The sequence below is a fragment of the Gaeumannomyces tritici genome (assembly GCF_000145635.1).
Source record: "Gaeumannomyces tritici R3-111a-1 unplaced genomic scaffold supercont2.3, whole genome shotgun sequence".
NCBI lineage: Eukaryota > Fungi > Ascomycota > Sordariomycetes > Magnaporthales > Magnaporthaceae > Gaeumannomyces > Gaeumannomyces tritici.
The window spans coordinates 192,915-214,985 of record NW_008804547.1 but is presented as its reverse complement, the minus strand read 5'-3'; the positions used below and the strand labels follow the sequence as shown (position 1 = coordinate 214,985).

Genomic DNA, 22,071 nt, shown 5'->3' with positions numbered 1-22,071 from the left:
GGAAACACCGCATCCGGCCCGTAATTTAGTAACCACCCGCTTTTGCATTAACTAACCCTTAACAAAATTATAAAAAACCTTTTATTGGTAAGTTACATGGTTCGCCAAAAAAGGCAAGTGTTAAATTACAGGGTCCAAATTGGGGCTTTGCAGCACGATTACAGCAATTTATAAAGTTACGTTTACAAGGGTTAAACTTGTTAAGCATTATAATATAATGCTAACAAGCCCACGTTGGTTGTTAAAAATAAGTGCTATTCCAGGGAAAGGGTGCCAATTTAATGCTTTTCTTTATATACCCACCGACGTTAATTTTAAAGGTTTTCCCCTTTAAAGGGTTGCGGTGCCGCGCGCGATTTTCCGCAATATTATTTTGTATGGGGATTGCAAAAAATCGACTTACGGCCACCAAAACGATTTCCGCGTTCGGCCTCCAAATTTAACTTGTGTTAATTAACGTGGGGAAGTGCAGGGTAAGTGCAGGGTAAGTGCAGGGTAGCACCTTACATAACTTATCAATTTCAACACGAAGCTTTTTGAAAAGCTTACTAAAGCTTATTTTCGCGTTTGCAAAGCTATTTAAAAAGCCAAATCTTTTTATATTATATCGGTTAAATAGCTTGCGCGTTACAAACGTTAAACCGTTATCCAAAAGCGCATTTATCGCAAAATTGCTAGCGCTGCAACACTAAAAGCTACCCAAAACATTTTTTCATATTTCCGCACTATTAGTATCCAAGCAAAAAAGCAAACCAAAGGCTTGGTTGCCGCCCAAACCTTTTTTGGTAAAATAGCGGCGTTTTTTTGGCGTTTCGAAAAAGGCGTGGTTCCCGCTTTAAATGGCATTAACTTTAATTTTTTTTCCATTTCGGCAAGTTTGGAAACCCTGGCTAATGCCCGCGCGGTTTCCGGTAAAGGTACGGCGTACGTGCCGGTACCGGAAAGTAACGATTTTAACAGCAACAACGAAAAAAACCTGGTTTCCAAAACCTTTGGGTTTTTTAAATTTAGCTTTTAATCGATTTTTCCCACATATTTTTTTTAATTAATTATTAATATTCCCTTTTCGAAAAGTGGTTAATTTTGGGTTTTTTTCGTTAATTTATTACAATTATAACCATAATTTCCATTCGTTATGCTGCTTTTGCAACATTGCGAAATCCCGGTATTTTTATTTTATTAATTAAGCTTTAATGCCCCAATAAATAATTTTAAAATGCTTTTTTTTTGCCCTTCAATGGGTTTAAATACCGCCGATATGCATTTGCCGCTACCCAAACGCTTAAGCTTATCCGCCGTATTATCCGGAGGTTTTTCCATTTCCTTTTTAAGCAAGCAATGGTATTTTACCACAACGTACGTTTAAAATGCGGTAATTGCTTTAGCGTATTGCGCTAAGTATGCCTTTTTAAAGCTTTCCAAAATGTATTACATTTTGCATGTTTTTAAAAATTTAAATATGTTGCATTTAATAATTTGGGGCGTTTTTTATACTATACCGTTTTTACTTAACCTTTTGTTTATAAAGCACGATATTTTACGGCTTTTACAAACCGTTTAAAAGTTTTTTCCCGTTTTTCCCCGGTGGCCAGCCGGTTTGGTACGTTTAAAACATTCCTTTGGGCCCCTTTTTTAGCCTTTTATTAATTTCATTTTATGCCACCCCCGTCCTTTCCGGGTATTTACCCGTTAAGGTCCGGTACTTTCGTTATCCCGTAAATTTGCTTTATACTTTTTAATAATTTCTTTCGTAATATCCCTTTTTGGGGTTTACAAATTTTCCAATTTGTCGTAACTTGCCCATTTAACTAGGTATTCCCGTTTCCGTAAAAGCCTTTTATGTTTTAGCAAAGCCTTTACCTTAAAGCGATTTTTTTTTTCCGTTTCGATTTTTAATTTCTTATTTTTTGGCTCCTTACCAAATCTTTTTTCAAATGCTTGCAACAAGCTCGCCGGAAACACGTTATGTATTCGGTAATTTATTAAAAGCTTTAACCAAAACGCTAAACCGGTTAACTCAACCACTTTTGTAATTTAAAAAGGTTTTAGCCATTTATTTAACAACTTTTTTAAAAGCACCTTTATTTTAATGTTTGCCGTATTTAACAATGCTTAATTTTTTACCTTAAAAAGCACCGGGGTCCTGCATTTATTATAATCCTTTTTGTACGTATTATTCGCTTTTTTTAACAATTTTTTGGTTTGCTTTTTAATTGCTTCCAAAGCCCCCGTTTTAATTCCAGCCGTTGTTAAAGCTTTTTTTTTAATTACCCAAAAGTTATAAAGCTTTCGCGGGTAAACCCTTATTAACAAAAACGCCGGGATTTTTTGCAATTTTAAATGCACGCTTATATTATGCATTTACGTTATTAAATGCCATAACAACGCTTAATTATTTTGCTTTTCGCAGCAAAAGCATTTAAAATAATGCTTTACCGTTTGGTTCGTCCGTTTCGTTTATTTATTGGTTTGCGGGTAATACGCCGTCGAAAGTTTTTTTATAACCTTTAAATATTCGGCGAAAATTGTTTAAAACCCGTTTATAAATAGCTTATTTCGGTTCGATACAATCTTTTCGGGCATTTTTAACAATTTCCAACCGTATATAAATAAAAAGCTTTTTAATTTTTTATTAATTAATTTCGTAAACGTTGGAATAAAAAATTATATTTAATAAACCGGTTTATTATTACCAATATTGCGTTGCGCTTTTTGCCGGTTTTATTTACCAACGTTGGAAATTTTCCAATAAAATCCATCGATAACTTTTGTCCCAAGCGGTTTGGCACGGGCAACAGTATTAACAACCCGTAAAGTGCTTATATTTTCGGCTTTATTTGCTGGTATATTTAATACGTTCGTACGTATTTGCGTACGTTTTTAGCCATACCCGGCCATTTAAATTGCTATTTAAATTTTTTTAAAATTTTGGCCATTTTTTTATAACCCCCCATTGGGCTATCGTATTATTTTTAAAGCATTGCCCGTTGGAACGGTGTTAAATTTAAAACCCAAACTTTTTTTTTATGCTAAAACAAATTATTGCTAATTTTTTAAACGTTGGGCTTGCTTTTTTAAATACCGTTTTAAACGAAATCGTTTTTTTTTGTGCTTTAAAAATGCGTTTTAATATTGTTTTGGTATCCTTTTCGGTAATGGTTATTTTTATTTAAGTTGCTTTTCGGAATTTAGCTAACAAATTATTTCGGAATTTTTTTTTTGCTATATTGGCTTTCCCGTTTAAAAGCATATTTTAAAAACGTTTTAACAACCCGTTTGCAAAATTCCGGTATTTTGGTTTCCATTTAATCGTAAAATCGTACTTTGCTAAATTTTCGAACCATTTTGCTTAGCGTTTTGTTACTTTTTTTTGTTAAAATATAAATATGATTTAAATGGTTAATAATTATTTTAACAATTTTTTGTAAATAAGCTAAGTAATGCCGTTATTTTTTAAAAGCTTTTACAATAGCCAATAATTCGAAATCGGGAATTGCATATTGTAACTTTTTTTAGCGCAGCTTTTTCGATAAATAAGCTACCGGGTGTTACCAACCGCTTTGCAATTGCAACAATACCGCTTTTATCGCAAAGGCCAACGCGTTGGTCCTTACGCATAATAATTTCGATAAGTTAAAATGCATTAGCACCAGGGTTTTATAAATAGCAATTTTAATTTGCAAAACGCTTTTTTCGCGATGCTCCCCAAGTAAAACGCCGTGTTTTTTTTTAAAAAGGTTTGTTAAAAGCGCGGTAATTTTTGCGTAACCTTTTACAAATTTCCGGTAATAACCCGTAAAACCCAAAAACATTTGCACGTTTTTAATGCTTTTCGGTATCCTTTATTCCTGGATTGTAACGATTTTGTCCGGCAAAATTTCGACCCCAAATTTGGTTATTTTAAAATTTAAAAAATCGATACTATTCGTTTCGAATTTGCATTTAACCGGGTTAACGTAAAATTTGTACTTTTTAAATTGCTTTAGCACCGTTTTTACCGCTTAACGGTGCTTTTCCCGTATTTTCGAAAAAATAAGGATATTATCCAAATATACAATATAAATGCTATTAATTAATTTCCCAAATGCTATATTAATAAACTTTAAAACGTTACCGGTGCGTTGGCCAAATTAAATAGCATTACCAAATATTTATAATGTTTATATTTGCAACGGAAAACGGTTTTCCAATCGTTTTTTTATTGGATCCGTATTTTGTAATAAGCGTTTTTTAAATTTAACTTGGTAAAGTACTGGTTTCCAAATACCCGGTTATATATTTTATAAATTAGCAAAAATGTTAGCCGGTTTTTTTTAATAACTTTATTAAAACCCCAATAATCGATACAAAAGCAAAGCTTCCAGTCCTTTTTTAAAACGAATAAAATTTCGGTACCGGCGGAATTGGTTAAATGCCGGATCCAACCCTTTATTATGGCTTTATCGAAATACTTACGGAAAGTTTTTAATTCCTTTTCGAATAAAAAATAAATGCTTTTGTAAAGCGGCATCGTTTTTTTTCCCAATTTAATCGCGTAATTTTAGCTTGTATGTTTTAGCAAAAGGTTTAATTTATAAAATTGCGCATATTTTGCAACCATTTTTTTAACCCATTCTGGAAAAGCTTTTAGCTTTTTCCCGGGGTTTTCCGGGGTTTCCAAGCGTGCAACCGTTAGTATAGCTATTGCTTGTTCCAATTAAACCAGCTTTTTAGCTATTTCCAACAAAATTATTTTAATTTTTTTAATAATTACTAAAAACTTTTACTTTATATTTTTAAATCGGATTTTAATATCTTTTTGTTAAAGTTAAAGCATATTTAACGTAACGTTATACCCGTTCCGAAGCATTATTACGTAAATTATTACTAACTTTCGGGTTATTTTTTAACTATCCGTTGTTTGGGTTTTGCATTCCTTTTTCCCCCATGTAAGCATGCACTTTTTGGTATTAAATTACGCCAAATAACCCTCGTTTGGCACCGGTATTTCCTTTGCTTTTATTAGCAAACGGTTATGCATTAAATTAACGTTGCTTCCGTTATTAACCAATGCTTTTAGCTTTACCCGGCAATCGTTAATTTTAAAACATACTTTGGTTTTTTTAGCGCGTTTTAACCGTTAAAGCGCATTTTTAAACCCCGGTACCCAAATGGTTAAATAACGGTATCGAATTTGGCGGCAATATTTTGCTTTTTTTGGGGCACGCCGGCTAAATATGGCCCAATTCCCCACATTTATAATACCGTACCTTTGGCTTTTTCCTTTTTCCTTTTTGGCCGGGCCTTTTTTGGGTAAGCGTGGGGGCCGTAAGGGTTTTCGCGTTATTTATTCGTGTTTTGCATGCCGCGGCAATGTGTCCCAATTGCCCGCATTTGTAGCAAATAACCGGCTTTTTAATAGCTAAAACATTTGTATTTCCCGGCGTTTTTTTGGGTTATTCCAATATTATTTTTGCTTTAAAAGCTTTTGCTTGCAAATTTTCCATTATATAAAAAAAGCTTTTAAGCGTTACCCGTTTTTGGATTTTAAAGCGAAAACGGTTAAAAAGCAATATTATTTTCGTTTATTTAAATATTAATTCGAAAAGGTTATTTTTTATTAAATCCCAACGAATTTGGAACGCTTTAAACAATTTGTAATTTTTTTGTTTAATAACGGTATTTTCCGCAAGCTTTTTAATTGCTTGCTACATTTGCAAATTGGGGTTTTTCGACCCGGTTTAAAGCTATCGCAAAAAATTAATTTACGTTAACGGCGCCCGGGTATTTAAATAATGCATTTGCTTGTATTTTATCCATTGTACCCGTTAACGGTAATCGAAAGTGCTAAAAGCTATTTAAACCTTTATACGGTTTTTACCGTAACGTTTTTTTCGCTTTTAAAAATAAATTTGTAATTGCTAATGTAATAAGCAATATTTTGTTATATTGCAAACTTTTTAAACGTAAACGGTTTAAAAATAACTTTATTTTACGTAAAACCTTTCCGTTGTTTAAAAAAAAAGATTTATTTTTGTTTAAATTTTTATGCGCATATTTTAACCCTTTATTTTGGATTTTCCAAATTAAACGGGCGCGTTTGCTTTAAGCTTTTAGCGCATTGTTTATTTTTTGCAACTTTTTTACGAAAAAGTTTTCGAAATCGTTGGGAATTTGCGGGGCTTTTTTGGTATTTTATTCCGGTAGCCCGGCGGCTTTTTCCAAAGTGCTTAACGTAGCGTTAAACGTTATTATAAACGGTGCGGGGTTGCAAATGCCCTTTGCGGGTTTGCTTAATCCTTTCCGGTAATTACCCGGGCTTGCTCTTTTAATAAAAAAAGGTAAAAAAAAAACAATATGTTAAAGGTTAATTAATGCAAAAGCGGGTAATTATTAAATTACGGTTCGAATGCGGTATTTCCTTTGTTAAATCGCTGTAATGCTTTTTTAAAATGTTACTTTCCAATTAATTGTTCCTTTTTTAACTTCCCCCTTTTCCGCGCCCTTTTTAAAGCGTGCGGGGTCGGTTTTATAAATCCTTTATGCTTTTAACGCCCCCGCGCAATTTAAGCTTCGTTTTATTTTTTAACTTTGCCGTAATGCTTTGCTTGCAACGCCGGCGGTTTACCGGTGCGTTACCGGTGGGGTCCGTGCGTTACCAATTGTTCCGGTGCCCCCTTTCCCTTTTTGCCGAAGCGGTTTGCCCGTGCACTTAGCGGGTGGTTGGCCTGTGCACTTAACATACGTACAGTTATTTAAACCGGGTAAGTTTTATTATATGTTTACAGTTAACTATACCATTTTAATAACCAAAGTCGAATATTGTTCGTGGACAGCCTTTTAAGGTCGGGTGGGAAAGGCTTTTAGTTGCATTGCAAAATATTTAGAAGCTGTCTTATTTTTTTTAAATACAAGAGAAAGTCGTACAACGACTCTCTGCTCCCTTTTCATAAAGGGAGCAAAACAGAACGCGGACACGTTGTTCGGGGCGCGGAGCGCCCCGAGTGCGGAGGCCACGTGCACGGTCCGGTGTGTTTGTCCGTCCAGCTCCAGTATGGAGCCCGGATCTAAAGCGTGAATTCTTCCGGACCAAAGTTCTCCTGACCTTGGACGCCAGTTTCTGTGCGATCACGAGGTGCCTTTCCGACAAATAAAGCCCCACAGCAAAAGTCTGAATACAACCCCGCGTCAGCCCCCACAACGCGAAGCGCTTTACATCCTACACACCATTTTCAACCGCCCATAACTTTCTCAAATGGCTGCTCCAGTACGTGCTTTTGGTACCGTTTTAAACGCTAATCGCGGCTCAGGATGTGAGCTATCTCAAAGTCAGCGCGGCGCTATTGTTGCGAGCGTCAACGCGGGGAAAAACTACCGCGCCATCGCGTCTGCGATGGGGATCTCCACGGGGGCAGTCCAAAGTACGATGCAAAGGTTTAAGGAGCACGCAACGCTCGATTCCCTACCTCGTTCAGGGACCCCCTCGAAGCTATCGCCATCGGATAAGCGATTTTTGCATACTTTGGTCAAAAGAACCCCTGAGATTAAGTACAATCAGCTGGTTTCCGAATGCCCCGTGCGCAGGGAAGCATCTACAAATACAAACCTCACAGCTAATGCAAGCAGAGATGTATTTCTTGGTGTGCTGGCGTTCCGCCGATAAAATTGGCAGAGTGACACGCAGTTGTTGTAACCCAAATCATTTCCAGTTAACGGTCCGTAAATTTAAACCGGGAAATACACACTAATGGAGGGTTCCCGATGACAAGAAAACGGGCCACAGGTTTTGTGTCACTCCCTGCCTGTGATTGGTGGCAACACCATACAGCCACTTACCTAGGGCATCACCCTCACACAATCTCCAGGGGTCATGTTTGATGCGAGGCACCGTCTTCAGATTTGGGATCGTGTCAGTCCTACCATCTCATTGGCTGTCTAAAGAACTGCGATGCGGTGGAGTAATTAAGACGCAAACCCGGAAGTGTTAACTTTCATTTTCGACTATTGAAAGCACGCAGTCGACTCTCGAGACTCTTCCGCGCATTGCGCATCCGCTTCCGCCTCCGCGTATCTTACGTCATCATTTGCATCCTACGCCCGGCACGCATCAATCTTTGCAAAATAAAAAGGGTTATTGCATTTCATGCCGACGGACCCGTGCTGCCGAAACTCGGCGCAGGAGGCAGCTCAGTTAGCTCTTCGACCACGCGGGCTCGTTATATTCGTCCATCCACTCCGTGTACTCCGGGCCCGCAGTTGCCCATCCCTTAATACCATCCACCAGTACCAGGCTCCGCATGTCACCGTCGCCCTGATCGGAGATGTAGTCGGCAAACCAGCCGGCAGCACGGGTTCCTCGGCCGCGTGAGGAAGCTGTCGTTCCACCTCGGTTAGCGATGTGAAAATGGCGTTGCGGTATTCTGCAAAGGAGGGGATGGCCACATACAGCAGTACCAGATGACTTTTCGCACGCTTGCAGCCTTCAGGACGGAATACAGCGTCGGAATCGTCGGCCACAGACTCTGCGCCGGCAGATTGATGGACCCGCGAATGGTGCCGCCCTGTTGGTGGGTGTCAGAATGGAAGTGGCAGACAAGCAACGCCTGCCTCCCAACCGGAGTTGGAGCGCGTGGAGGGGGAAATGTGTCATACCTCATAATCGGTACGGCGAAGATCAACGAGCACGAAATCCCGAGGGCCACCGCGATTTTGGTCCTTGAGCTGAGCTTTGAGCATAGCCAGCACCTCCTCGCGCGTTGCACCCTGCTGTTCGGGTTTTCTGGGGGCTGGGTAGGTGGCGTGCCACGGCGGCGGTGTTGGCGCCACCGTCGTCGTGGGCTTAGTGGGCTGGGGCACAGACATCTTGGCTGAGCAGCTGCGAGGAAGCGAATGGAGTGTTCGCTTTAGAAGGGTTAGTACGGAGCGCATGTTTGAGCTTCCGCGGCACGCTACGTGCTCCGCGGCTTTTGTGGTGCCGAGGCGACCAAGGGGATTGTGTCACTGCCCTGATATTATTGGTTCTTGCCGTGGCCTAGGGTCTAGCTCAATCCCCCCCATCGCTTCGGTGGGCGTGGAGACACAATGGACGCGAACGTCGGCGATAGCGACGGCGACTGATAAATTACATGGAATTACGTAATTCAAGATCGAGCGGAATGAAGGGCACCACCTAGCCTCACTCAACCATCAGGTCCCCAGAGGAGGGGGGTTGCTGATGATGGCCTGGGCGCCATAAACGGACGAACTCGTGTCGGACTGGAAATGCTTATGGTGGCCAATATTGCACAGAGATGATATTTCAATTCGTAGACAGCGCAGAAAGGGGTGAAAAAATACCCCATCTCTTGTGTATCCTAACATCACTCTATCTTCGTGCCCGATTCCGTTGCCGACAGGCACGAGAAACGAAACAGTGCCGCTGCTGGTCTCTCAGTCCTGCCAATTCCACCTGTTCCCGATCCACTTGACAACGTATACTAGCAAGATCAACACCGGCACTTCAATCAAGGGCCCGACGGTAGCCGCCAAAGCCTGATCACTTTGCGGACCATATGTCGCGACGGCGACGGCAATGGCCAGCTCGAAATTGTTGCTGGCAGCTGTAAAGCTCTGTGTCGCGCTGAGCTTGTATCCGAAGTTTGCTTTTCGTGACGCCCATAGCGTGACAAAAAAGATGACGATAAAGTATACGAACAAAGGAGCGGCGACCCGGACGACGGAAACGATTTGGTGGACAACCTGGCGACCCTGCGAGGCGAAAAGGACGATGGTGGTGTACAGAAGGCCGATCAGCGACCAGGGCGCCAAGTACTTTAAAAAGACGTTCGTAAACCATTCGTGGCCGGCAATCGCTCGCACCGCAAACCGGGTAACGACGGCCGCACCAAAGGGGATGCCCAAAAAGACACCCACGCTGGTGGCGACAACCGAGTATGATACGTCCAGGGTGCCGGACTCACGGCTGATGACGCGAATGAAAAGGATGGCCAGCGGCGCAAAAAGAACCATTTGGAGGATCGAGTTGACAGCGACCAGGATAGCGCAGTATTCCGTGTCGCCGCCCGCCAGGCTCGTCCAGATCAAGACCTGGTCGCCATCGTTAGAACGGACACCTCAACCCTCTCCAACATGTCATCCCAAAAGGCGGCGCTTACCATGGCAATGCATCTTCCAAGACCAACAAGAATCAGGCCAACGCGGAGCTCGCCTTTATCGGGGAGGAACGCCCAGGCAACCGCCAGCTGAGAGTGTGTTAGTCAGGTACCTATTCAAATGGAGGACGCAACTCGAGCACCGGGGGGTGGGGGTTTGCACATACCATGAAAAGGGGTGCCACAATCCAGTTGACGAACACGCTGAAGCAGATTTGCTTCCAGATGCCTCTGTCCGAGAAGGTGCGGTGCAGAACCTCGTACTGCACCTTGCATAGAATCGGATACATCATCACAAGCAGCCCGACGGCTTGTAACAGTTTAGTCGAGATGCCGAAACAGAGAGCGGGGCGGGGGGGAAGACACACCTATCGGGATGGACACGTCGGCAAACTTGCCCTTCTGCAACGCTGGGCCGACTTCAGGCACGAAATTGCCCAGCAGGACCCCAAGAACCATGGCGAGCAGAATCCAAACGGCGAGGAAGCGGTCGAGCCAGCCGAGGGATTTGAAGGCCGAGGTTTTCTCCGCCAGCCGTGAGCCCTGTGTGTCTTGTTTTTCTGCATCGCTGGACGACCGCAGTGCTGGCGGATCCCTTGCAGTGGCCGCCGGCATCACCGCTAGGTCGTCGATGTGTTGCTTGGCCATTATTGGATGGATTGTCGCGCGCTGGTGCTGCCAGTGATGGTTGTCGTTCTTTGTGGTTTTTTGAGTGTCCGAAGAACGAGAGGCTGGAATGGGTGATGGATGGGGAGATGGACATGGTGCGGTTGATATATGGCCTCACTTCGTCTCCCCCGAAAATACACGCAAGGCCCACGTACCCCAGTCAAACCGCGTTTTCTCACCCAATCGCTCCCTCGCGTCACTCACGCATGGATGACCCAAAAGAACTGCCCCACCGAACGATCTCACGGATATCGCAAGATTTGACCAATCATCAACGAGGAGTGACACACTCCGGGTTTCCCAAAACGACGTGGCGTAGGCCCCTTCGCCATCCGCCTCTCCGAAGCCCTAGGGTAGCTTGAGAGATAGTCCCGGTTTTGTTTTTTATTCCCCAACTACTCCTTTTTGTATTTTCTACTCCTAATTTTGCTTGGTTGGACTGCTCGGTTCGTCATTCGTTGCCAGAACCCGGTAAACGGGTGAACAATCCCTCTGGCCTTTTGTGGCTCTGTGCCTCGCTGAAAAATCCATCGACCGTCTCGAGCCGAGTGCGCCGTAAGTCGTTCTTTTCCCTTCCTTTCAGTTGCCCCAGCGTGGCGAAAAAAGAAAAGAAAAGAAAAAAGAACCAGAATGCTACGGCTCTCCCACCCTCTCACCGTCCCTCCATGGTTTCTCCCCAGACCGAGGAGTAAGCTTATTCCAGTTTCCCAGCGCGCATTCCTTCGCATCCGGCCAAGCATGGGCGATCTGAACAACACCGCCGCGGCGAGGGAGCAGCTCCTGCCCGTCGCCGACCCCGCGTATCGGTTCCGCTCCTTTTCAATCCACGATGACGACCCTGCGGTTCGCAAACGATACCGCCCATTCCTCCTGGGCGACGAGATATCCAATTCGGACTGGGTCATGAAGCTCGAACTGGCGGCGGCGGCTAAGATGGTTGAGACCGAGATTCTCTCCCAAGGAAAGGACAGATTGAGAGTTCTCGTGCTCTACGGGAGCCTCAGGAGCCGGTTCGTGCCCTCCGCCACGGGCAATGCGTCGCAAAGTTGTCTAGCACCTGCAGAAGCTGACGTGAATCTCGCCGCCCAGGTCATACTCGAAACTCCTCGCCTACGAAGCCTCTCGCATTCTCTTCCGCCTCGGCTGTGACGTCCGAGTCTACGATCCATCCGGCCTCCCAGTCAAAGACGACCAGCAGCACGATCACCCCAAAGTCCAGGAGCTCCGCGAGCTCAGCAAGTGGAGTGATGGTCACGTCTGGGTGAGCCCAGAGCAACATGGCAACCTTGTATACCCCCCTCCCCTCCCCTTTACAATGCCTTGGCAACTTTGCATTTCGTCAAGAGCTGACCGTCGACAACAGACCGCCGTCTTCAAGAACCAGATTGACTGGATCCCGCTTTCCACCGGCAGTGTCCGGCCGACGCAGGGAAGAACACTAGCGATTGCCCAAGTCAACGGCGGCTCACAGTCTTTCAATGCTGTGAACTCGCTACGGATCCTAGGCCGCTGGATGAGGATGTTTACTATCCCGAACCAGAGCTCCATTCCCAAAGCATGGACGCACTTTACGGACGCAGACGATCCGGTGGACGGGGGCAGCCGTCTCAAACCGAGCTCAAACAGGGACAGGCTGGTAGACTGTATGGAGGAGTTTGTGAAATATACAATCATCATGCGGCCGCATTTTGATCTCTTTGGGGATCGATTCAGCGAGAGGGAGGATGCAAAGGCAAAGGCAAAGGCAAAGGCCGCCACGTGAATGGGCGCTCGGTTATATTAGATGGATAGGTGCGCTGGTAAATTAGATCAATAGATGGTTAAACGCAATACCTCCTCCGAAACGCCATTGTCTCAACTCGGCTCCTCTCCACACTACGCCCCGCAGGCAAATCTCTGACTCCCGGGGGATACTGTGCTAGCATGACGAACGCTCTGCGACTGCCTCTTTGGGAGGTCATCTCGATTCGTTCCTCAGTCTCGCCAGGTTTTGCCCTGCTCTATTTTATACTAATAAAATCGGTGCCTTTGTTTTGTTTGGATGTTTCATGCTGCAACCAGCCATCACTGTTTGGTAAGCCGCCCAATCGCTGCATGCCTAGAGGAAGTGGTCGACTTACCGCCACGGGGAAACGGCAGAGGACAAGATGTCACTGGGATGACATGATTGGCTGGCGGCCGTTGGACGACGCCGTTGCATGCCATCCAGAACGGCGGTGCCCAGTTGCTGGGTACCTGGGTAGGGAACAATCATTACTAACCAGCAGCATTCGCCCAGTGACGGTCTCCGCATCCGCATCCGTGTCCCCGGTAGTGCCCGGGGGGTAAATTGAGGCCGAGACCAATAAGCGCAGTCGTCGACGCCCGCAGAGACTAGGGTCACCTAGCACACCTTATTAGTGATGTTGCCTTTTTTTGCCTGGGAGACGGAAGCTGAGACGGCGGCTCAAGCCCAGTCCGGTTCCCCACGCATGCATGGCGGCCCTCCACAAGGCCCGTGTCGCGGTCGTGGCGAGCCTCCCCTGTGACAGCACCGACATCAGCCCGAGGGAGGCGGCTTCAAAAAAAGGTCAAGGTGCGGCGCAGCACACAGCGAGTTCCTATCCACATGGTCCATGGCTCGTGACCCAACATCGCCGTGCGCCTAGGCCCCCGCCCAGTCACATCAGCCAAGCGACGGTAGAAATCCGGCAGGGCGGTGGTGCAGGTGTTTGGGCTGTCCCGAAGCAGGGCCCTCTGATGAAGCTGTCGCCCGTATTTCAGTGCACTTTTCCTCCCCCGCGCCATAGCCGCCCGACCTCTTGCCCGTGAAAACATGATGCTCTTTTGATGCGTATGCGGAAACAACCCCCCATGCCATGGCCAGCTAGCGGAACTACCATGGTCCCATCGACATGAAGCTCGATATCTTCGAGTGCAGTGCGTGCGGATCGAACCCCGACTGCCGGAGCTGCCGGCGTCCCGGGAACTCTCTGGAGGGACAGGCCATCATCTCGACGACGTCTCCGCTGAAGTTCAGCAGCATCGAGATCTGCCGTCGTCCCCGTCTACCGCTGGGAACACGACGCCTGTGCCGTGCAGTCGGCGCAGTCCAAGGACAGCTTTGCCATGGTGGGAGCGAGGGATATGGTAGGCGGAACTTGTCTGCAGGCCCGGGATCAAGCACCCCGTTACTTTATCAACTCTAATATTGCCCTAGTTCCTCGACGTCAAGTGCGACGCGCCTCTCCACACAGCACCCAGCGGCACGACGGCGAAGACGGACTGGAGAAGTACAGCTTCCCCTTCTCCTTTGTGACTCCGTCCGTGTTCGGCGATTCGCACAGCAAGGAGCCGCATTTGTGCTGCACGCTGCCGCCGTCCTTTGACTACGCCAGACCGGGGTCCGATTCGCTGGCATGAGTCTCCCCGCCCGGCGCCATCGGTCAGCTACACCCTCGTCGCGCGCATCCAGTGCCAGGAAGAAGGCGACGCGACGCTGCGCTACGTCGAGGCAAAGCAAGCCGTTACTTTGCTTCCCGTCTCCGACGTCGAGCCGCCGACGTGCGTTAACGACTTTCTCGGGGAGTTCGTGCTGAGCGAAAGCCACGGCGCTGCGGAAGCACAGGCTCGGGACCCAGCTCGGCCATCTGGTTGTGACAGGGTGCGAGCCGCCGCCGCTCGTCTACTCGTCGCCTGGCGCCGCTGGCGCGTCCACGGAGTGCGCAGTATCTGTCGCCGTGCGTCCCGCGTCGCTCCCACCAGGGCGCCTGCGCAGCTACGTTCGGCATCAAAGCCGCGATCCGGGCCAAGACTTTCTTCTCCGCCAAGCCGATGAGCTGCATGCCAAGGCAGGCAGGCAGGCAGGCAGACTTAGCTGACGAGACCCTGATTCAACTTCACGACACGGTGCTCAAGCTCAAAGGGCAGCGCTTATCGGCGCCCTCAAGTGGGAATACGCGCCCGCAGGCGACCTCGTCTGCGGCGCCTCGCTTGTCCCGTCGGGCTCCACCGGCCACGGCCATGTGTGGCGCGCACGCCTGACCCTGGCCGTCAAGCCGCCCGAGACGCTGCCGCCGGCCTTTTGCGGCACCCTCATCGCGCGGTTGTATTCCCTGCTCGTCATCGTGCGCGTGCCGGGGGCGCGCGGCAAGAAGTGCGACCTGGAGCTCCCCTCCCAGGTGGTACACCAGGGCGACGACTCGAGCGATCCGTGTACGACACCCGCGCCGCCGGTTGGTGGTTGCAAGGGGCCCGGCGCGCTGCTGGGAGAGCAAGCGGTAAGTCCCCCGCGAGCACATTTGATGTATTAAAGTATCTAATGGCTCGCTACAATGCGAATGCTGCAGGAGTTGCCCGAGTACGACGACAGATGGACGGAGGCTTCGTGGAGACGCGTTGAACGGACCCGACGTTGATTTTGAGACCACCAGGTGGAACCGAATTGTGTAGACGGGTGGGATGATTGTGTTTTGTGGGTGCACAGCAAGGACAGCTCCGGGCCCAGACCCTGCAGTGGGCGGGAAAATTTGCCGCAGGGAAAACACACCCAGGTAATTTACCTAGTGATTCCCCAAGTCCGGCACATATTTGATTTAGCGTGCCAAAACAGAGATTGGATGGTGCCCGGTGGGCTTCGTGACAAAATCGTGCAGGATATGCATTCTTGCCCACGCCGCTTGCAGACATCGGAGCCTGAGATAAGTGAGCGAGCACAGCCTGCCGGTCGCAACAGGGGGGATGAGGACACCCTGCCCTCCGGCCAGAAGAACAAGCAAAACCAAGCTGATCCCCCCCGCAACGCTGCAGGCGCCAACGTTGCGCCGTCCCACTGCAGCCTGTGCCAAGGTGTCACTGGCCGTCTGCGATTGGCCGTGGGACACAGTAAACATATCAACGTAGACGAGCACCTGTTTCCGTTCCGCTTCCGCTTCCCGGTCGCAAGACGTTCATGCCATCTCATCCATCAGCTGAAACACCCTTATGTTGCTAACCATACAGTCCCTCGTCCCCATGCAGCCAAGGACCGACAGATCCGGCGCCGCGTCGGCGTGGCCTCGGATCTCGGCAAGGATGCGCGCCGCAGCCTCGCACGACATCTCTAGCCTCGAGGTCTGATCTAGCGCCAAAGTCGGGGAGTCGGGCGGGCAGTAGCAGTCGGACACTGGCGGCAGTATGCTCGAAGCGTGCGGACCTGGCGCGTCGTAGAAGAGGTGCGGTGCCAAACCGGGATCGGGAAGACCGGGCCATGGAGCTTGATCATGCACCTCCCGCCTGGGCTCCTGTCGACGATTCTCCATCGCGAAATCTCCAGCAGTCGAGGCGGGCGAGACGGGAGCACCCGAGTCCGGCGGCGCGCGCCCTTCTAGGGTGAGAAACGGGCTCGACGCCGCGGTGGTCGGGGGCGAAGGAAGACGATCAATTGTCCTAGACAATGACAATCTCGACCCCGCTCTTGGCCTAGCGGCTACTTCCACGGTGCCGCCGGGCTGTCCCGTCCCAAGTCGCGGGCGATCCCACGGTGTAGGTGCGCTCTTAGAGAGTGCCTCGGACATGTCGCGGAGAGGGTCGGGGGCGGAGAGATATGCGGTGATTTCGTGCTGCGAGACGCCTCGCCCGGCGAGCAGGGCGCGGAGACGCTGGTTTTCGAGGCCGATGGACTGGGCGGCCCGCTGCATCTCCAGGGTGGCCTCTACACCCCGGCGCTCATATTCCTGGAGCCGCCGTTGGAGGTCCGCGACGAACTCTTTGCGGCGGGCCCTCGAGAGCCGTTGGTTGTTGCGGTTTTGTACCGTGGATGCGGGGGTCTTGACCTGGAGAAAAGACGAGTTGCTGGTTAGGAGCTTGTGCATGCACGGGTAGAAAGGGGGACGCTTGAAACTGCCTACCTTGCTAGGCATGGCGACGACGAATGCGTTGGATTGTGCAGCAGGCTGGAGGGCAACAAGAAGCGGCGATGCGTCATGTCAAGCGGCCTCTGGGCGCTGGCAGAATGGCGGGACAGTCTGCAGAGTGGGTCGGGCCTGGCCTATGACAGGTTGTGCGATGGGTGCGAGGTGCTTGTGGAATCATTTGTGCCCCACAACCCCGGTCACTCACATGCCAAGCCGCCTCCCTTCAACGGAAAACTCCCTTGGATGCGAGGGCCATCCCGCCAATGACATGCGGGCAGTGACACATTCAGCGCATCCATTGTGGGGCAACTAGCAGCCACGATACCCGAGTGGGCACTGGGTACCTAGGTAACGTTATTACGGCCGTCCGAGGTGAGAGCTGGGGCGGCCCCGTCCCGACTTCTCTCCCAGCCCACCACGGAGACAAAACGGAGAGTTTTTGGGGTTGCACATGGCATCCACGTGACGCTGACAAACACTACCCCTGTCACGGTCTAGCCGCGGTGCCGAGTTCCGGCTCTGACGGCTCAGCAGAAAGCTCGTGCACTACCTAGGCGGGGAGTCGAGATCAGCTCGAATGCGATTTGTGGGCGGCCTGCCCGTGGGTCGTGCTCGGCTGCGCGACGAACCAGCCACGCTCGGGGGAGCTGGCCGTAATTTAGCCTGCCAAAGAAAGGCCAGAAACTCTCTGGGGCCAATGCGCAGTACCGCGAGCACCGCCTCGTGCATCAGGCGCTCGCAGTGTGCCAGGGTTGGACCAGCTGGCGGAAGACGAAGGGCAAGGTGGGTGCCAGTGCCGGGTCGTCGCGCACGACGGGAATGACCCCCCTCATAAGCGTTTCGAACGTGCGGCGTACGTATGGGGATGTGTAGTCAAGGTAGAGCTCGATGGTGTGGAAGGGCCGGCGGGTGGTTCAAGTCTCGAGCAGGACACTGGGACGATCAAAGACGAGGCAGTGGCCGGCAAAACTTGGGGGAGGGGCAGCGCCATAGCTTCAACATTTGCAGCCTCGCACGCGTGTATACGCCCCGCCCATTGCATGGGCAGTTTTAGTGATGGGCATCATCGGGAATGCCATAGTGGCTGGGAATAGCTCAAACTCCGCAGTCAGGGGCTCGATCGTAGCCAAGGCTTTACGCAACCCCTATCGAGGGACCACCCGCGGCCACAGAGTTCCGCCGCCCCGGTTGGCTCCACCATTTCCGGGCAGAATCGGTGGGTGGGCTAACATTGCAGGATTCCTACCTTGTGGTGCCCCAGGGATATGGGGAAGGTTTGCCAGGCTGACGGTGAGTTGGATGCGTGCGGTGACGTATCGAAAAAGTTTCCCTTTTGGGCATATCAACCGGGGCTTTTTATTGGACGGCTTGACAAGGCCCCGCTCCCTTGTCTCCTGAGCCAAGTCCATTTTAGGCTACTGATCGATCTGTCACCAGCAGGGCTGTCCGCCGAGTCGGGCTGAGCGACAGGTTACGGCTTGATAGTTGTGCCGGGGAACGTCTGTGGACTGAGGGTTGTTGTTATTATAAGAAGACACTGACGACCGCGCCTTTCCTCTGCTTGTGTGGGACACAAGGCCAACCCGTCCCGTCGATCGATATGGATTCCACTCAAGAGGTAGACATCATCATAATAGGAGCAGGCCTCTCAGGTTTGTCCTCCCTCATGAATCACATCTTCTCCAACTCGCGGCTTACAATTTATTAGGCATCTCTGCCCTGACTCGTATTCGACAACAGCTGCCAAACTCCAGCGTCGCCGTGTTCGAAAGGGGAGATCATGTGGGGGGCACCTGGGCCAAGAACACGTATCCAGGTCTAAGCTGCGATATACCGTCTCAGGTCAGAAACCAACGCCGGCTTGCCCCGCCCCCGCCCGTCGTTTAAGGCAAGCTAACTGACAAAGATAATGGGCAACTCTACTCGTATTCATTTGCTCTGAACCCAGAGTGGTCAGACGTGTACGCCTCCCAGCCCGAGATTCTCGCCTACACTGAGAGCGTGGTGTCTCGTTTTGATCACTCCAGTCATATTCATCTGAACCAAGAGTGCACGGCGGCAGAGTGGTTAGATGACGAGTTCCTCTGGCGGGTCCATTTCGTCGAGCGGAAGTCAGCCCGCAGCTACGTCAAGCATGCGAGGTTTCTCATCACAGCCGTCGGCTTCTGCAATGCGCCAAACGGTGCAGAAGGCATCCGGGACATTCAGAATTTTGGGGGTCGGATGTTTCACAGCGCTAACTGGGACCACTCGTTCGACTTTCGGGATAAGAATGTGCTTGTGGTTGGCAATGGATGCTCGGCCAACCAGTTCGTTCCCTATCTCGTCAAGCACGCGTCAATTCGGAGCATGGTGCAGGTCATGAAAAGCCCGCATTGGATTGCCCCAAAGGACAATGGCCCAGTGCCCGCGTGGCAGAAGTGGTGAGTCTCTGCATCTTCCCTTCCTAGGACACCCGCGCTGAGAAAGGTGGTAAGGCTGTTCCACTCCTTTCCAGCGTCGAACCGACTGTGGAGATTCTGGCTAGCTGCGAAGCTCGACTTGGTTTTCACTGCGTTCACGATCAGCACTATGGGAAAGATGTTCCGCAAGGTCCTGCAGAAGCAGCTCGAGGGCTACATCCAGCGCACTGCGCCTTCGGAGTATCACGACATTCTGATCCCGGATTTCGATTTTGGAGCTAAGCGACCGGTTTTGGACCACGGCTACCTCAGCAGTCTCCATGACCCGAGAGTGAAGCTCCTGCGATCGCCATCGCTGGCGGTTGTCGGGACGCTCGAGATCCAGGCTGAGAATGGCGAGATCTTCCAGGCTGACGTGATCATCCTTGCGAACGGCTTCAAGACTCAGGAGCTCCTAACTCCTATGACAATCACGGGACAATATGGGGCAGAACTCCCCAAGCTTTGGCGTCAGGAAGGGAATTTTGCGTCAGCCTATATGGGGTATGTACAGACAACTACACGAGATCGTTACTGAGCAGCACGCTGACAGCTTTCCTAGCGTCTGTGTGCCGGAGTTCCCAAATCTCTTCCTCCTCACGGGGCCAAACACCCTCCCGTCGGGCCACTCAACCCTCGTGGGTATTGAGTGCTCGGTGGAGTACATCCTCCGAGTAATCGCCCGCATCGTAAGGGAATCCACGGCGACGAAAGGAGTGAAGCTCCAGGTTCGGCCAAGCGCGCACCAGTCCTTCAACGATTGGATCCAGACAAGGATGCAGGGCCTCGTATACACGGCGAACGTGCGAACCTGGTACATTGACGGCCGTTCTGGACGGAACACACTCATCTGGCCCGGGACGCAGTTGGAATTCTGGTGGTTAAGGTGTGTGAGGAAGATACGCTGGAGCGATTTCGAAATAGGAAAGAAAGGCCTTTGAGTCGTGGGGGTGAGGAATGGGAATCCTGCCATGTGGCATTCCGGTGCAAACGCTACCCTTGTAATTCACATCGAGACTAGACAACAATCTACATAACGTTATCTTATAATTGCTGGATACGATAGTAGAGACAAGGAGCCAGGAAGATAAACAAGCTGTTAGATATTCTTGATCGACTGGGCAAGGCAAGAGACGTACTTGGGTTGCAGATTTCCGTAGCTGAGGTTAGAGTAACTAATTGGGAACACAAGGTAGCTAACTTCAAACCGTCATCCATCTGTATCCACCAGAAACGCTGCAAAAGGCCGAACCCAACGATATCCGTTCAGCCGGATTAACCAATGGCGGCGGTACGGTGTATCGACGCCGCAGACCGCGACCTTGCTACCCAAATTTAGATCGAGGTGATGTGGTCAATAAAGTCAAACAAGATGTGCGTCTGGACACGGCATCCAGTGCCGGGAACGACGGCCCGCCGAAACCCTGGCTTTAACCACTCTGTCGCAGTTAATAAGTCGAAGTCTGGCGAGCTATGGTCTTTAATGATTGAGTAGGCTCCGCGGCAGGGAATTGTAGACTCGCCAACACTTGGAGGTGGCAGGAGGGCGCAATCAAGATTCGGATCCTCGAAGCCGGACGCAGATAGGCTGTTTTTTGGCAATTTGGCTAGAGGTTGCGGGCTGGTGCTCCGTGGCTCTCGAGTGGCGGAGGGGATCGGCTCCGGGGTGACCACGCTTGCTTCTCTACGTATGGTGGTGGACGGGGAGGGGAGGGCCCCTGCTTTGGGGCGTGCAGTGAGGGCAGAAGGCGTTTGTTCCGTAATCTCATCGCTCTCAGCCCTACCAAGAGCTTCACGTTCAGGGGGGGTTGTTGGCTCAAGAACTATCTGCTGTTGAGCAGTCGTCTCTATCGGTGTGGTTGACCTCGAGCCAGGCGCTTGCTGTAGTCGCCGAACCTCAGCAGTCAAGCTCTCAATCTACTTTAGCGCTTTTTCAAGACTGCTTTCGGCGCGCGAAAGCGACGCTTCAAGCTCGGCGATTCGGCCTTTGACTCTTGCTCGGTGTCGCCGCTGGTTTTCGCGCTGTCGAGCAGCGTCGTGTCCCGGAGGTTTGCACGAGAATTTGTGAAGTCGAGTCCGGTAGAGGTCGGGTTACATTTTTACTGCACAGGGCCGATAGAGATAGAAGAAAGGTGGGTTGTATGGATTGGCTTTCAGTTCCGGAGTGCTGATGGTGAAGCGCGTGAGCTGGTGGATGGGGGAGTTTGGAGAGGATGGCACGTGGATGGATTCAAAACGGAAAGTATATCGATGACAAACCGAGAATCTTCTACTCCTGGTTAGCCGAATGGCGGAGCGGGGTACGGTGGAACATGCAATAACCCGATTAAGCAAGTATCCGATAACATACCACTTACACAGTCATCGGTGGAAGGGCACAGAACTCGTTTGGCTTCAAGCAGACAAATGGTATCCGGGCGGTATCCGGGCAGACCTCGTAAAACAGAAAACCCGAAAGTCCTCCTACACCACTTGCACATCCAGCCAAAAAACGCACCTTCAACGCCGACCCTCTCTCTTCCGGCCTGCACAATACGCGGCTTAAGATGGAATCATCCAAGATTTACGATCAAGTCCGCGAGCACTACAGCTCGGCATTACGCAGTACCGGCGTTAAGTACGGCGAGGCTGTGGCTAAATCCCTTGGCTACAGCGCAGACGAGCCGGCCAATATCCCCAAGGATGCTAACCTCGGCCTGAGCTGCGGCAACCCTTTGGCTATTGCCAGTCTGAAGGAGGCTAGTCACCCTCTACTATTCAGTGTACCTAATGCTAACCTCTAAAACAGGGTGAAACAGTCATCGGCCTGGGCAGCGGCGCGGGCTTCGACGTCTTCCTGGCCTCCACTAAAGTCGGTCCTTCCGGCCGTGCAATCGGCATCGACATGAACGATGTGCGCTAACACTACCCTTTCTACTCTTTCTCTCACCTTCCATCTCTCTCTCTCTCTCTCTCTCT

At 49.8% G+C, this 22,071-nt stretch overlaps 9 protein-coding genes across 9 annotated transcripts; 4 read left to right on the top strand and 5 right to left on the bottom strand.

Annotated features, from left to right (window-relative positions):
* Window positions 1–200: 200 nt before the first annotated feature.
* GGTG_05155 (hypothetical protein) lies at window positions 201–1,441 on the bottom strand (the record flags this gene model as incomplete). The annotated part of the gene is made up of 6 exons (XM_009222954.1): window positions 201–254; window positions 304–328; window positions 404–431; window positions 508–688; window positions 754–1,011; window positions 1,433–1,441. 6 exons carry the CDS (start codon window positions 1,439–1,441, stop codon window positions 201–203), a joined length of 555 nt encoding a protein of 184 aa, XP_009221218.1.
* Window positions 1,442–5,599: 4,158 nt separating this feature from the next.
* GGTG_05154 (hypothetical protein) lies at window positions 5,600–7,209 on the bottom strand (the record flags this gene model as incomplete). The annotated part of the gene is made up of 4 exons (XM_009222953.1): window positions 5,600–5,726; window positions 5,861–6,082; window positions 6,439–6,524; window positions 7,207–7,209. 4 exons carry the CDS (start codon window positions 7,207–7,209, stop codon window positions 5,600–5,602), a joined length of 438 nt encoding a protein of 145 aa, XP_009221217.1.
* A 792-nt stretch (window positions 7,210–8,001) lies between these two features.
* On the bottom strand, window positions 8,002–9,022 carry GGTG_05153 (hypothetical protein). The gene is made up of 3 exons (XM_009222952.1): window positions 8,632–9,022; window positions 8,426–8,540; window positions 8,002–8,352 (listed from the first exon to the last, which is right to left on the bottom strand). Exons 1-3 carry the CDS (start codon window positions 8,905–8,907, stop codon window positions 8,171–8,173), a joined length of 573 nt encoding a protein of 190 aa, XP_009221216.1. The 5' UTR covers window positions 8,908–9,022; the 3' UTR covers window positions 8,002–8,170.
* A 206-nt stretch (window positions 9,023–9,228) lies between these two features.
* Window positions 9,229–10,885, bottom strand: GGTG_05152 (arsenical-resistance protein). Its single transcript, XM_009222951.1, has 4 exons — window positions 10,499–10,885; window positions 10,298–10,440; window positions 10,134–10,220; window positions 9,229–10,065 (listed from the first exon to the last, which is right to left on the bottom strand). The coding sequence occupies exons 1-4, from the start codon at window positions 10,776–10,778 to the stop codon at window positions 9,409–9,411; spliced, it is 1,167 nt and encodes a 388-aa protein (XP_009221215.1). The 5' UTR covers window positions 10,779–10,885; the 3' UTR covers window positions 9,229–9,408.
* A 272-nt stretch (window positions 10,886–11,157) lies between these two features.
* On the top strand, window positions 11,158–12,679 carry GGTG_05151 (hypothetical protein). Its single transcript, XM_009222950.1, has 4 exons — window positions 11,158–11,354; window positions 11,511–11,809; window positions 11,889–12,087; window positions 12,163–12,679. Exons 2-4 carry the CDS (start codon window positions 11,538–11,540, stop codon window positions 12,559–12,561), a joined length of 870 nt encoding a protein of 289 aa, XP_009221214.1. The 5' UTR covers window positions 11,158–11,354; window positions 11,511–11,537; the 3' UTR covers window positions 12,562–12,679.
* GGTG_05149 (hypothetical protein) lies at window positions 12,521–16,754 on the bottom strand. Its single transcript, XM_009222948.1, has 2 exons — window positions 12,920–16,754; window positions 12,521–12,850 (listed from the first exon to the last, which is right to left on the bottom strand). The coding sequence occupies exon 1, from the start codon at window positions 16,676–16,678 to the stop codon at window positions 15,728–15,730; it is 951 nt and encodes a 316-aa protein (XP_009221212.1). The 5' UTR covers window positions 16,679–16,754; the 3' UTR covers window positions 12,521–12,850; window positions 12,920–15,727.
* Window positions 13,694–15,493, top strand: GGTG_05150 (hypothetical protein; the record flags this gene model as incomplete). The annotated part of the gene is made up of 6 exons (XM_009222949.1): window positions 13,694–13,718; window positions 13,822–13,928; window positions 13,999–14,071; window positions 14,177–14,518; window positions 14,697–15,058; window positions 15,128–15,493. 6 exons carry the CDS (start codon window positions 13,694–13,696, stop codon window positions 15,194–15,196), a joined length of 978 nt encoding a protein of 325 aa, XP_009221213.1. The 3' UTR covers window positions 15,197–15,493.
* A 1,518-nt stretch (window positions 16,755–18,272) lies between the features above and the next one.
* GGTG_05148 (hypothetical protein) lies at window positions 18,273–20,204 on the top strand (the record flags this gene model as incomplete). The annotated part of the gene is made up of 6 exons (XM_009222947.1): window positions 18,273–18,324; window positions 18,381–18,514; window positions 18,566–19,095; window positions 19,150–19,617; window positions 19,676–19,999; window positions 20,180–20,204. The coding sequence occupies 6 exons, from the start codon at window positions 18,273–18,275 to the stop codon at window positions 20,202–20,204; spliced, it is 1,533 nt and encodes a 510-aa protein (XP_009221211.1).
* Window positions 20,205–21,659: 1,455 nt separating this feature from the next.
* On the top strand, window positions 21,660–22,015 carry GGTG_05147 (hypothetical protein; the record flags this gene model as incomplete). The annotated part of the gene is made up of 2 exons (XM_009222946.1): window positions 21,660–21,840; window positions 21,912–22,015. 2 exons carry the CDS (start codon window positions 21,660–21,662, stop codon window positions 22,013–22,015), a joined length of 285 nt encoding a protein of 94 aa, XP_009221210.1.
* Window positions 22,016–22,071: the final 56 nt, after the last annotated feature.